The 13857-nt window shown below is 41.9% G+C and overlaps 2 protein-coding genes across 2 annotated transcripts in view; both read left to right on the top strand.

The window, feature by feature from the left end:
* Positions 1 to 251: 251 nt before the first annotated feature.
* Positions 252 to 7057, top strand: LOC114360697 (MAM and LDL-receptor class A domain-containing protein 1-like). The gene is made up of 9 exons (XM_028315470.1): positions 252 to 328; positions 1623 to 1741; positions 2397 to 2601; positions 2963 to 3044; positions 3503 to 3569; positions 3645 to 3951; positions 4397 to 4563; positions 5677 to 5864; positions 6975 to 7057. Exons 1-9 carry the CDS (start codon positions 272 to 274, stop codon positions 6977 to 6979), a joined length of 1197 nt encoding a protein of 398 aa, XP_028171271.1. The 5' UTR covers positions 252 to 271; the 3' UTR covers positions 6980 to 7057.
* Positions 7058 to 8904: 1847 nt separating this feature from the next.
* Positions 8905 to 13857, top strand: part of Alk (Anaplastic lymphoma kinase) — a 33720-nt gene continuing 28767 nt past the window's right edge. The window contains exons 1-7 of the mRNA XM_028315489.1: positions 8905 to 8987; positions 9723 to 9841; positions 10487 to 10691; positions 11262 to 11343; positions 11668 to 11734; positions 11805 to 12111; positions 12630 to 12796. Of these exons, the coding sequence (XP_028171290.1) occupies positions 8931 to 8987; positions 9723 to 9841; positions 10487 to 10691; positions 11262 to 11343; positions 11668 to 11734; positions 11805 to 12111; positions 12630 to 12796 (1004 nt within the window). The 5' untranslated portion in view covers positions 8905 to 8930. The remainder of the gene's footprint in view (positions 8988 to 9722; positions 9842 to 10486; positions 10692 to 11261; positions 11344 to 11667; positions 11735 to 11804; positions 12112 to 12629; positions 12797 to 13857) is intronic.

Below are 13857 nucleotides of genomic sequence, written 5' to 3'. Positions count from 1 at the left end.
AACATGTGAAAGTAATAAAAAGCTTGTAAAAAATAATTCTTATTAGGAACATAGAAATTACAAAACAGAGACTTTTAGCAAGTGTGAAACAGATAAAATATCTACTTAAGTAGACCCTTAGAATTTGTGTTGACCATATTTTTTTTATTTGGGAAACATACAGCTTACATAATATTTACAAAGACTTCAGTTATGTTTTCTTCTGTAACCTATAATAACTCATTCGGTTTTCTTTCCAGGTCATTTCCTGTATCTCCCCGTGGACCCCACCATGGAGAATATGGTGATCAAGTCACCGCCCTTCAGAGGGCTTTGGGAGTTTTGCAAGGTGAGTGCGATTTACTTAGGTACCTCTAAGCTTTAGATAACAATGAGTTTTAAATGAACTTGCTCTTTAAATTAAATGCTTTGTTGAAATGAATTAATTCTGCATTTTGCTGCCTTCGTTAGGTCTTTTTTCACTTCATGAAGCGGTTGCAAAATGCATTTGTCACGAATATTAATAGAATAAAATAACATTTTATTGGTTCTAATAACATTAATACACGACCCCTATTGCGCGCCCTTATGACCAGTAGACCGACCTGGCTCACTGTGTCACAGATGAGACAGGGACTGTGTCACCAGATTGTAGCTCTCCTATAACCTGTCTGACACTGTCTGATTAAACCGTCTCGGCCACAGGTCTCGACCAGAAGGGCGCGCAATCCTCATCACGCATTGGTTCCCGCTGAAAACCAGCTTCTCGGCATGACGTTTGTGTCATGTCGCGATTTTTGCTGAGCGGGCGCCTATTCAGCATATGTTTTTATTTATTGTTTGTTATGTTTTTATGTTTTTTTATGTACTTATTCTTGCCTTGTATACCTTAAATGATAATTATGCTGAAAAAAGACATTCTTATTCTTATATAACTTTAAACTTTTTAGTTGCATAAATGGAACCAAAATGGTGTCCACTTAGCTTGAACCACAGCGACCGGTAAATCCTTTGGCATGAGGTTGGTTTACTTTGTCTACGCGCCTAATCTAATTTCCCAGCATTTCCTGCTTCGAGAAATCTCTAAAGGCCTATATTGACTGACATTGCAAGGTTGCTAGAGGGGCTGCCTGCATATTCTAGGATCTACTACTTTGCCTGGCCCATTCCCATTTTATTTGGGGTCGGCCCTCCGCGTCATGCGTCTCCAGGCGGCTCGGCCCTGGGTTGTCTTACTATTAACTTGGGCTTCTTTAAGGTCGTTATTGATTACGAACATCCACTACACTGCATAATCTAGGATCGTTTCAAATAAATGACGTCCTCCCCATGTTTTTCCACAACACAACGACTGTTTCTGCGCTGCCTGCATCCAGGTACTTCTCGCGACTTTCACCAGTTCGTCGATCCACTTAGTGGGAGGTATGCCCACAGTACGTCTTTCGGCCCGTGGTCACCACTAAATTTCTCTGCCTCAGCGGCCATCAGCTCTACGACCTATGTGCCCTGCCCACTATCACTTATGTTAGGAAATTCTGGGGGACTCAAGGATCATCAATCGAGAAGACTCACAAGCAGCTTCACAAGTCTATCAGGAGCCCAAAAAGCGTTGTTTCACTAACATTCTCCCACTTTGTCAACAGTTCGAAGCTCACCTCCACCAGAGCCGGATGCAAAACGCCAGCATCAAGCTGGTCTCCGAGTCCACCAGTACCGAGGTGCAGTGGATCCTGCAGGAGGTGGCTGGGAACAACTTTGAGGAGTACGTATTTGTTTGTTATGGCTGTCTTTAAGTTACTGGAGACCTTGGGCGTTTAAGGATTAAGGGGCACTTTGCATGCATGGCCATCTTAAACTTACTGGAAGCCCCGCATATTTAAAAGATCAGAGATGAGGCTCTTTCCTGAAAAAAGGATATCGCATTATATAACTTTTCAGTGATTAACCCCCTTAAGCTCTGAGCACGTGCTCAGCCAGTGTCCAGTGAAAAAGAGGGACCTGATTGCATGACTAATGTCAGTCGTAGACTTCTCTTTCTTCTTTCTTATCGTAGCCTGAGAAATAAATGAGAATTTTCACCACTAATTACCAAGCAATCTCTATGTCATAATCATATTTAGTCTCCACTGCAAAAGCATGCCCTTTGTAATTTACCAGAGGCAAATGGTGGATTTGGCTTACCCAAATCTAGAAATCTTTGTTCTTCAGTCAACGTCATGATGACTCAAACGATTACTTAAATCTTTGGTGAAAGTGGATTTGGCCTACACAAATCTGTAAAAATCAGTAAGGGAGACTTATGTCATAGAATCTACTCAGGCTGGTTTATTTTATTGGATCGAAAATTGCTTAATAGACGTTCTTCATCTTTGGTGAAAGTGTGTAAAGTTAGCAATAACAATTCCCTCTTCCACCAGGTGGTATCCCATGCAGTTCCTGGTGGGAAAGGTGTTACAAGAAGTGCGGATCATCATAGAGATCACCCGCCCTAACATGGTGAACCCGCCGCTTCCTCTGCCGCATATCGCCATTGACAACATCAGGATGGTGGACTGCCTGCCGGAGCCCCCAGTCTTCAATGGGGAATGCCTTGTGGGGCAGCTGAAGTGCAAGATTATGAATGTGAGTAAATCATATCAGTTGAGCACCTTAAGTGGCTGTAAAAGACGCTGTTTTGCAACTAAAAGTATATATTTTGTTGGAGTAATTGAGTAGATACAAACGGCCACACTGTTAACTAGCCATTTCCGTTTTTGCTCTCGCTCTAATCAAATGGTGATTCTTTGCGATAAAACTAGATGACATGACCGGCAATGGGCAGTTAACACTGTTGCCGTTAGTACATTTAGGGGGATTTAAAGGTCTATACGCTGTACTCGTTTGGGTGTGACTCGTTGGGAACAAGCACCGAGTACCCATTCGTTCCATTTCTGAAAACGAAATGTATAAATTCTGTGATACTAACACCTTCTTTGTCTTACAGAAAGACTCGTGCATCAAGCTGCAGCAAGTCTGCGACCTGGTCAAGGACTGCGACGATGGAGCTGATGAGAATCAAAATTGTGGTAAGTTATTGACTATAAGGCTTCCTCTTTTTATATCTACACAACCGAATATCTAGACAAAGGCACGCATTTACACAAGGACCGGTGTTACGCTGCCCGTATCATCCACCTTCACCAGATCCTCGGTCCACCGAGTGGGAGAACTATACTAGGTTTTCTGGTCCGTGGTCGATAATCGAAAACTTTACTGCCCCAGCTAGTTATAAAAGATTCGATCAGCAGTTTTGAAGGCCATAGCTACTGGAGCACTAAAATCGTGTGTGATAATCACCCGTATTCACAAACGATGCTTGCTTAAGTGAAGCAGCAAATCGAACGCACAGCGTTGAATAGAGCTCTGTAATTGGTTCGTGTGTCACCCTGTGAGTCCACGCGCACTGTGAGACCTCATAGTAATGTTTGTAAATACGGGCGACTATGTTTTAAGCAAATTGTATGACTATCATGTTTGTTTGTAGACAAAATGCCGTACGGATCATACTGCAACTTCGAGCAAGATGCTTGCGGCTTCGAAAACGTGCCTCAGTGAGTACATAATCAATGTTTGCTCTATCAATGTTTCCAAACACGAATACAGCTAACAGCAGCAATTTTTCACAGGCCGATCCTAAGATGGTCGAGGCACAACGGACCCACCCCTACAGACAAAACAGGCCCGAATTTCGACCACACCTGCGGTCCCCCTGACCCTTACCCCACCCCTATGATCCCCCCATTAGTCCCAGCTCACATGAACTTCAGTTTGTCCACGTGCGTTGGATACTACTTCTTCGTGAACATGAACGTGACCGGGCCCAATAAGGAAAAGGCGGATTTCGCGTCGACGGCGACTATCAGGACTGTGGTCTTCAACCCACCCCCTATGGTGCATGGGAACCTCACTTCGAAGTACTACAATTGCTGTATGGTGAGTGTTGAAAATTGAATTTTTTGATGATGCACGAAATTGATGAAATGCATTTCTTTTTGCAAGAAAGGTTCCACAAAATGTACGATTTCTCGGCAAATGCCGTTCGTATGTAATTTGTTGGTCATGCAAAAGCTATTTGTGATGCTTCAGTAAAAAGGAGAATATAGCAAGCTATGTAAGAAGTTTAGGCCATATTTTCTAGAGATGCCTTTAGAGAGGGTCGGTTCTCGTTTCCTGCAATAGAGTGACCCAATGATGACAATGATGGTGTTGATAGCAAGCCAAGTAATGTTATGAAGATATCAAAAGCTGACGATAGTGACGTTTGGGAGTGACAAAAAGACCACATGTCATGTAGAACTTGGCTCTGTTTGCATCAGGGGTTATGTTAGATTATTAATTTTTATCGATAAATGATATTAAACGTCTCTTTTCCCAACAGATAAGGTTCTATTACCAACAAAACGGGCGAAACTACGGCTCGCTCAGCGTCGAAATGGTGGAGCTGACCAGGAACGGGAACAACACCAAGTCCATCTGGTTCTCCACCAAGGACAAGGGCGAGAACTGGTACCGGGCCTCGATATTCCTCCCCAACACCACTTCGAAGTAAGTCCTAAAATTTATTAAGAAACTTTTGACTTTACGTTGCATTTACGTCACGCCAGTGTTGGAGACTTGGAGTGCAAGTGTTCCCCAGTCGAAGCACATGATGTCGTGCCCTGCTTGCCCAAACAACTGCACGCAGGAAGATTTAATAAATGCTACTGATAACGCCACTCTTGTAGCGGAGTTTTGGGCTGATACTGTATAGGTTTGTTGATACGTCAAGAAGAAGTATCGCCAGTCTCACTGATATTCTATGTCGGATCTTACAGCTTTTATCTTATCCCCTTTGGCGTCCTGATTTAACCACTTGGGATCAGGAATTGTGACAGTTCCTTTACGTTAGCAAAAATCTGCTGCCATTATCAAAAATTTTCCAATATTATCTAGTCTGCCGTAGGCGTAGGGTGAGTGGGCTGAAGCCTTCTCAATGGAAAATCTTTCACTGCTCTCATCCTCTGAAGTGGTGGGTGGGTGGTGGCTTAATTGTTTATTAATATTCTATATTTGAAAATTATAAATAACTTGAAAAAATCGAACTGCCTAAGGGCAAGCGGAAGGTCGTGGGTTATATTCCCGCCTTAGGCAGTTCGATTTTTTCAAGTTACCTATTTATAATTTTCAAATTTGTTTGAGATTAACGCTAAAAATTAAATAAATATTCTTTATTATTCTGATGACGTAGTAAAAAAAATAGTTTTAATAAAATCCTGTCTCCTCCCTGAATACCACGTTACCACGTTCAATCTACAGCGGGATTCGGGAGTCGCAAAATTGAGTTTTACATTGCTAGTGTTTGAAAACTCCTGTCCTCTCCTTGTTCCGAATCCCACGTTCCCACGTTCAATCCATATCTGGATTCGCGACGCTTTGGCTGTTTCATACTATCCTGGGTTCAATTCCCAGGTGTCAATAACACTCAGTAAATTCACCTCATCATCATCATTTCAGCCACAGGACGTCCACTGCTGAACATACGCCTCCCCCAATGATTTTCACATCGCCCGATTGGTAGCCGCCTGCATCCAGCGCCTTCCTGCTTCCTTTATGATGTCGTGGACGTCCCACGAATTGGAAATTCACGTTCAATTGCAATAAATGTTCCTTTCTTTCCAGATACTACCTCGTCTTCAAGACACGAATGGGTATGCGTATCTACTCAGACTCCGCAATCGATGACTTCTCTATGGCTCCGGAGTGCTTCGGTCTAAACATAGACAAGGCAGAGCTAGGGGATTACAACTACTACGACCCCATGCTGGAGGAGAAGACGACCACTCATCCTGCATTCTTGAATAAAATATGTAAGTGTTCTGAAAAGTTTGGTTGCTTTGCTATGTAATGTGGCTAGATTAAAGGACGTAGCATACTTATCAACACGGAAAGGGATCGTAACCGTATCAACTCGAGGCGGTCAGTATTCTTTGTATGAAACTCCATACTGCGAGGTACACTATCCGCACCGTAACGTAAACGCCTCGCCTCGCGGTTGACAGCGCGCGAAGGGCGATGACAGCGCGCGAAAGGCGATACGGTATTGATCCCTTTCCGAGTTGATAAGTCTGCTATGATCTTAAAGGTTCACACATCAGTGAAGTCACAGTTCCGTTCGAAGAAACCTTAACTTCGAACTCCTCTTCTTCTGATTAATTTCTTTGCGGGTACAATGACAGTTTAACTTTCCCCCGGGACAAACTTGACCTTCACTGGTTGGGTTTTTATTGGCGGTCAAGCTGTAGATCCTGGCTACACAGGAGTTGCAGCGGTGGGAACGAGAGGTGGGAATAGTCCCGTATCAGTGCTACAGTGACACACGTCAGACTCAGTTAACGGAGCTTCAGTGATACGTCCGTGATTGCTGAAATCGGCACTGAAACTGAAATTGAGAGCACTGTGTCGTCACTGACATTTACAAGTGGGGATGCGTTCATAGAGAATGTATGAAAGAATATTTCGCACTGAGTCGGTACTGTGACTTCACTGATTTGTGTGAATCGATCTTTATATTATTACGCGGAATTAACCTGGCGAATAAATAACGTTGAGGACTGTTAATGAAACCTTACTTTAATACTGAACCGAGCGGCGTTAAAGTTTGTGAAAAATGACTAAAAAATACGTAAAATGAGTTATTAACACGGGAAACAGCTTGCAACTAAAATTCCAAGTGTCCGAATTACCTAAATACTACATTTTGGGCGAAAAAAATACTGAGTGGGCGACAAAAAATTAAGTGAGTGACTATTTAACCATTATGAGCTTCATAAAATACCATTTTGGGATGAGTGTGTGGGCTGCGGAAACAATATTGCTAGATACTGTACCACAGAGTAAAAAATACTCGTGTGAGTACGTAATACTTTACAAATTCCAAATTTCTTTTTTTTTTATTTGAGAAATATTTTCTATTCTAGCGTAATATTCTCCTGAAAATAGCGCAAAATGGCAAAAGTCTCCTGAAAATCGTTCGGCTCCTAGAAAATGGGGAGGAGCGAAGAAGTGACAACACTGTGCCTGTGTGGCTACGGGAGTTCGAAAGCAATAAAAAAAATTTAACCGATGCTTTTTTGTTGATTTGTTTGTATTTAAATTATAATGTTACAATCAATTATTTTCGGAATGTTACATTATTTTGTTTCAATAAAACAGAGTTTCTATTAATTAAATATGTTTGTTGATTTGTATTTTTTTGGAAATTATATTTTTAAAGTAAGGAATTTTTGGAATGTTACATTTTTGTTTCAATAAAATCAATTTTATAGTGTTTAAAATAAATGTTCAATTTATACTAATTGCTACTTTTAATTTATACGAAATAAAAACTTTTATTAATTTTAAGAGACCGATCTTAACCCGCTAATGACAGCGCGACGGATTTCGCACTGTAATTTGATGTGCAGTTAGACAGTTTATTGGGTTTCATTGAGAGTCTGCAGTTCATTACTCAATATATTATAATGAAACACTTCGATTAGGATGTTTACTGCATTTTTGTAACTTTATATACTGATGGTTCTGAATAAAAATAATAAAATTCACATTTTCAAGTCGCCCTTTCAGTATTTGTGTTCGCTCTATGTTTTTCGCCCATTTAGTAAGATATAAGTGCGTCACAATCAGTATCTTACCTTTAATTTTAATTTATATTCGATCATTAAGTATTTAAGCTTCAATGTTGCGTCAGTGATTCAATTCACACACGTCAGTACAATTCACGGAGTTTCAGTGGTGATTGCCGGTCCGTGAACACCTTGACGGAACTGTGGTTTCACGGATATNTTTAAAAATACAGCGGACAGTGCATGCAATAAAATTATTATTAAAAACACAACGCGCGCGACACTCGCGACGGATGGACTGCGAGGTTCGCTTAGAGCTCGTGTAAAGCGTGCGTCTGTGTGCGTGAGTCTGATTTCGAGCGTTTGTATGAAGCTTCCGTACTGTTTGATTTATCTACTGTGCTTTTACCCACCGCGTGCTGTTACCCCGAATGACTCTACTTATCGTCAGTTGCACCACCTAACTAACCGTACCTAAAACTAGGTATAAAGATAAAACCGGCGTTTTGGTATGGAATTTGACAGACTTGATGTTTGTTAAAGTAAGATGGTGCAACCCAGCCTTAGTAGGCTCCTAACTAAACCATAAAGCACTGAGTTTAAAATCGCTAGATCTTTAATTTGAAACAAAGTAAGGCACAGTTTCGTCTGTCGACTATACATATTGCAGACAGAGCCGCACGTCGCGCTAGTTTGTTTGTGCCAGTGACAGTCCGCAAATAGAAAGAGCTAAATCTCAGAATCTCACAGGGAAATGAACTTTGTGAGGTGTGGACGCGGTGCCAGCGATTTGATAAGCGGAGCGATATGACGACGACATCGTAAAGGTAGCAGGGAAGCGCTGGACGCAGGCCGCTACCAATCGATCAACATGGAAAGCATTGGGGGAGGCCTATGTTCAGCAGTGGACGTCCTATGGCTGAAATGATGAAGCGGAGCGATATGCAATATTAAAGTTGCTACTCTTCGGTTCCTTTCCTTAACTTAGCTTAACTTTAGGCTTATTTATGTATCTGAAAACAACTAAAACCTTGTCAGAAATAACTCAGGAATCGGTGAAATTAAAAACTAATTCTTATTAGGAACATAGAAATTACAAAACAGAGAGACTTTTAACAAGTGTGAAACAGATAAAATACATACCTACTTAAGTAGACCCTTAGAATTTGTGTTGACCATATTTTTTTTTATTTGGGAAACATACAGCTTACATAATATTTACAAAGACTTCAGTTATGTTTTCTTCTGTAACCTATAACTCATTCGGTTTTCTTTCCAGGTCATTTCCTGTACCTCCCCGTGGACCCCACCATGGAAAATATGGTGATCAAGTCACCTCCCTTCAGAGGGCTTTGGGAGTTCTGCAAGGTGAGTGCGATTTACCTCAGCTTTATAACAATGAGTTTTAAATAAAATTCTTTGTTGAAATGAATTAATTCTGCATTTTGCAGCCTTCGTTAGGTTTTTTCGCTTCATGAAGCGGTTTCAAAATGCGTTTGTCACGAATATTATTAGAATAAAATATTTTTTTATTGGATCTAAACATAACATTAATGTAACTTTAAATAGGTGTAAACTTTTTAGTTGTATAAATGGAACCAAAATGGTGTCCACTTAGCTTGAACCACAGCGACCGGTAAATCCTTTGGCATGAGGTTGCTTTACTTTGTCTACGCGCCTAATCTAATTTCCCAGCATTTCCTGCTTCGAGAAATCTCTAAAGGCCTATATTGACTGACATTGCAAGGTTGCTAGAGAGGCTGCATAATCTAGGATCGTTTTAAATAAATGACATCCTTCCCATGGATTTCCAAAACGACTGTTTCTGCGCTGCCCGCATCCAGGTACTTCTCGTGACCTTCACCAGTTCGTCGATCCACTTAGTGGGAGGTATGCCCACAGTACGTCTTTCGGCCCATGGTTGCAACTCGAAAACTTTTCTGCCCCAGCTCTACGAGCTATGTGCCCCGCCCACAGTCACTTATGTTAGGAAATTCTGGGGACTCAAGGATCAACAGTCGAGAAAACTCACAAGCAGCTTCACAAGTCTATCAGTAGCTCAAAAAGCGTTGTTTCACTAATATTCTCCCACTTTGTCGGCAGTTCGAAGCTCACCTCCACCAGAGCAGGATGCAGAACGCCAGCATCAAGCTGGTCTCCGAGTCCACCAGTACCGAGGTGCAGTGGATCCTACAGGAGGTGGCCGGGAACAACTTTGAGGAGTACGTATTTGTTTGTTATGGCTGTCTTTAAGTTACTGGAGACCTTGGGCCTTTAAGGATTAAGAGGCACTTTGCATGCAGGGCCATCTCAAACTTACTGGAAAACCCGCATATTTAAAAGATCAGAGATGAGGCTCTTTCCTGAAAAAAAAAGGATATCGCATTATAGAAGTTTTCAGTGATTAACCCCCTTAAGCTCTGAGCACGTGCTCAGCCAGTGTCCAGTGAAAAAGAGAGATCTGATTGCATGACTATGTCAGTCGCAGACTTCTCTTTCTTCTTTCTTATCGTAGCCTGAGAAATAAATGATAATTTTCACCACTAATTACGAAGCAATCTCTATGTCATAATCATCAGTAGGCCTAAGATGCGCGCCGCGATAAGCGGTTATCACGCCATTTTATCGATTTTCCCCATACATTTTGACGTCGATAAAAGTTATCACGGCGCGCATCTTAGGCCTACAGGTAATTTAGTCTCCACTGCAAAAGCATGCCCTTTGTAATTTACCAGAGGCAAATGGAGGATTTACCTACACAAACCTGGAAATCATTGAGAGGTCGTTTAGCAGTGGACACCCTATGACTGAAACGTGATATAATTATCTTTGGTAAAGTTAGCAATAACAATTCCCTCTTCCCCCAGGTGGTATCCCATGCAGTTCCTGGTGGGAAAGGTGTTACAAGAAGTGCGGATCATCATAGAGATCACCCGCCCTAACATGGTGAACCCGCCGCTTCCTCTGCCCCATATTGCTATAGACAACATCAGGATGGTGGACTGCCTGCCGGAGCCCCCAGTCTTCAATGGGGAGTGCCTGGTGGGGCAGCTGAAGTGCAAGATTATGAATGTGAGTAAATCATATAAGGTTGAGTACCTTATGGTACTTTAATAGATTCTGTTTAGCAACTAAAAATATATTTTGTTGGCTAATTGAGTAGGTAGTGTAGGTACATGGGGGGATAAAGGTACGCTGTACTCGTTGGGAACAAGCGCCGAGTACTAGTGTCTAATTATAATAATCACTACCTATGAGATACGAGACTTGACTAAGAATAGCGAAATACCAGCTACCTATGCTAACATTATTATGGTTGTTGTTTTCTAATTTCTACAAAAAATCTAAGTTATTAATCCCAGCAAAGCTCTACAATTTAGCGACTGTAATACAAAGTAATATACTTAAAAATCTTTTAAAAGAAACTAACAACTTACCTGAAAATTAAAAACGCGTGTGTGGCCAAGAGGCAATGATGCTGGCTGCATGTCCCCATTGTACAGTTTGATAGATTTCTCTTTTGTGCAAGAAAAGAGCTAGGTAGTAGTTAGTTCCATTTTCTGAAAAGGAAATGTATAAATTCGTGCATTTTTTTCCATTTTGGAGGTGATGAATGATACTAACACCTTCTTTGTCTTACAGAAAGACTCGTGCATCAAGCTGCAGCAAGTCTGCGACCTGGTCAAGGACTGCGACGATGGAGCTGATGAGAATCAAAATTGTGGTACGTATACAACGAGACTGTAAGACTTCTTTTTATATCCTCGCTTTCACCAAATGCTGCTGGACGGACATTGGCCTACTACCCCATGGATTGCCCCACGGTGCCCGTATCATCCACCTTCACCAGATCGTCGGTGTACCGAGTGGGAGACCTACACTACGTTTTCCGGACCATGGGCGCCCCTCGAAAGCTTTTCTGCCCCTGCCTAATTAAATCTGTTCAGCAGTTTTTAAGTCTGTACTAGTTTTCAAGTCAGATACTGGAGCATCGTGTGTGATCAGTGATACTTTAAGCAATTTGGATAACTATTATGTTTGTCTTCAGACAAAATGCCGTACGGATCGTACTGCAACTTCGAGCAAGATGCCTGCGGCTTCGAAAACGTGCCTCAGTGAGTACTTAATTTGCTCTATCAATATTTCTTAACACGAACATTAACTAATAAAAGCAATTTTTCACAGGCCGATCCTAAGATGGTCGAGGCACAACGGGCCTACCCCTACAGACAAAACTGGCCCGAATTTCGACCACACCTGCGGTCCCCCTGACCCTTACCCCACCCCTATGATCCCCCCATTAGTCCCAGCTCACATGAACTTTAGTTTATCCACGTGCGTTGGATACTACTTCTTCGTGAACATGAACGTGACCGGGCCCAATAAGGAAAAGGCGGATTTCGCGTCGACGGCGACAATCAGGACTGTGGTCTTCAACCCACCTCCTATGGTGCATGGGAACCTCACTTCGAAGTACTACAATTGCTGTATGGTGAGTGTTGAAAATTGAATTTTTTGATGATGCACGAAATTGATGAAATGCATTTCTTTTTGCAAGAAAAGTTCCACAAAATGTACAATTTCTCGGCAAATGCCGTTCGTATGTTTATTTTTTTATCCACAACAAAAAAGCTCTTGGCCAAAAAGCTATCTCATCTGATGGTAAGTGACGATCAGGCCGAAGATGGGAGCTTCACCCGGAATCCTTAACCACAGAGGAACTGGCTATCTTACCTCCAACTGCCGGAACACAACAATACTGTTAACATTATTGTTATGGTGACAGATTTATATAAGATGGTGGTAGTTGGCCAGGCGGACTTAAAACAAGCTCTATCACCAACTAAACCAAACAGAAAAATCTGCCCACAAAATTTGTTGGTCATGTGAAAGCTCTTTGTGCTGCTTCAGTAAAAAGGAGAGTATAGCAAGTTATGTAAGAAGTGTAGGCCAAATTTATAACTTTTTATTAGTAAGGGGATTATAATAACGCAACTTTTTTCCCAACAGATACGGTTCTATTACCAACAAAACGGGCGCAACTACGGCTCGCTCAGCGTCGAAATGGTGGAGCTGACCAGGAACGGGAACAACACCAAGTCCATCTGGTTCTCCACCAAGGACAAGGGCGAGAACTGGTACCGGGCATCGATATTCCTCCCCAACACCACTTCTAAGTAAGTCCTAGAATTTAGAAACTTTTGACTTTACGTTGCATTTACGTCACGCCAGTGTTGGAGACTTGGAGTGCAAGTGTAGTTGTGTTCCCCAGTCGATGAAGTACATGGTGACGTGTCTTGCGTGCTCAAACAACTGCACGCAGGAAGATTTAATGAATGCTACTGATAACGCCACTCTTGTAGCGGAGTTTTGGGCTGATACTGTATAGGTTTGTTGTTGAATACGACAAGAAGAAGTATCGCCAGTCTCACTGATATTCCATGTCGGATCTTACAGCTTTTATCTTATCCCCTTCGGCGTCCTGATTAAACCACTTGGGATCAGGAATTGTGACAGTTCGTTTACGTTAGCAAAAATCTGCTGCCATTATCAAAAATTTTCCAATATTATCTAGTCTGCCGTAGGCGTAGGGTGAGTGGGCTGAAGCCTTCTCAATGGAAAATCTTTCACTGCTCTCATCCTCTGTAGTGGTGGGTGGGACTTAATTGTTTATTAATATTCTATATTTGAAAATTATAAATAACTTGAAAAAATCGAACTGCCTAAGGCGGGAATTGAACCCACGGCAAGCGGAAGGTCGTGGGTTCAATTCCCGCCTTAGGCAGTTCGATTTTTTCAAGTTATTTATAATTTTCAAATTAGTTTGAGATGCGACTCTTAACGCTAAAAATTAAATAAATATTCTTTATTCTGATGACGTAGTAAAAGAATAGTTTTGAAAAATCCCTGTCCCCTCCCTGAATACCACGTTACCACGTTCAATCTACATAGGGATTCAGGAGTCGCAAAATTGAGTTTTACATTGCTGGTGTTTGAAAACTCCTGTCCTCTCCCTGTTCCGAAATCCGAATCCCACGTTCAATCCATATCTGGATTCGCGGCTCTTTGGCTGTTTCATACTATCCTGGGTTCAATTCCCAGGTGTCACAACACTCGGTAAATTCATTTCATCATCATCTTCATTTCAGCCACAGGACGACGTGAACATAGGCCTCCCCCAATGATTTCCACATCGCCCGGTTGGTAGCGGCCTGCATCCAGCGCCTTCCTGCTACCT

The sequence above is a fragment of the Ostrinia furnacalis genome, unplaced genomic scaffold, assembly GCF_004193835.3.
Source record: "Ostrinia furnacalis isolate ACB-3 unplaced genomic scaffold, ASM419383v2 OfSCF5129, whole genome shotgun sequence".
NCBI classification, from domain to species: domain Eukaryota; kingdom Metazoa; phylum Arthropoda; class Insecta; order Lepidoptera; family Crambidae; genus Ostrinia; species Ostrinia furnacalis.
This window is presented reverse-complemented; position numbering and strand designations above follow the sequence as displayed.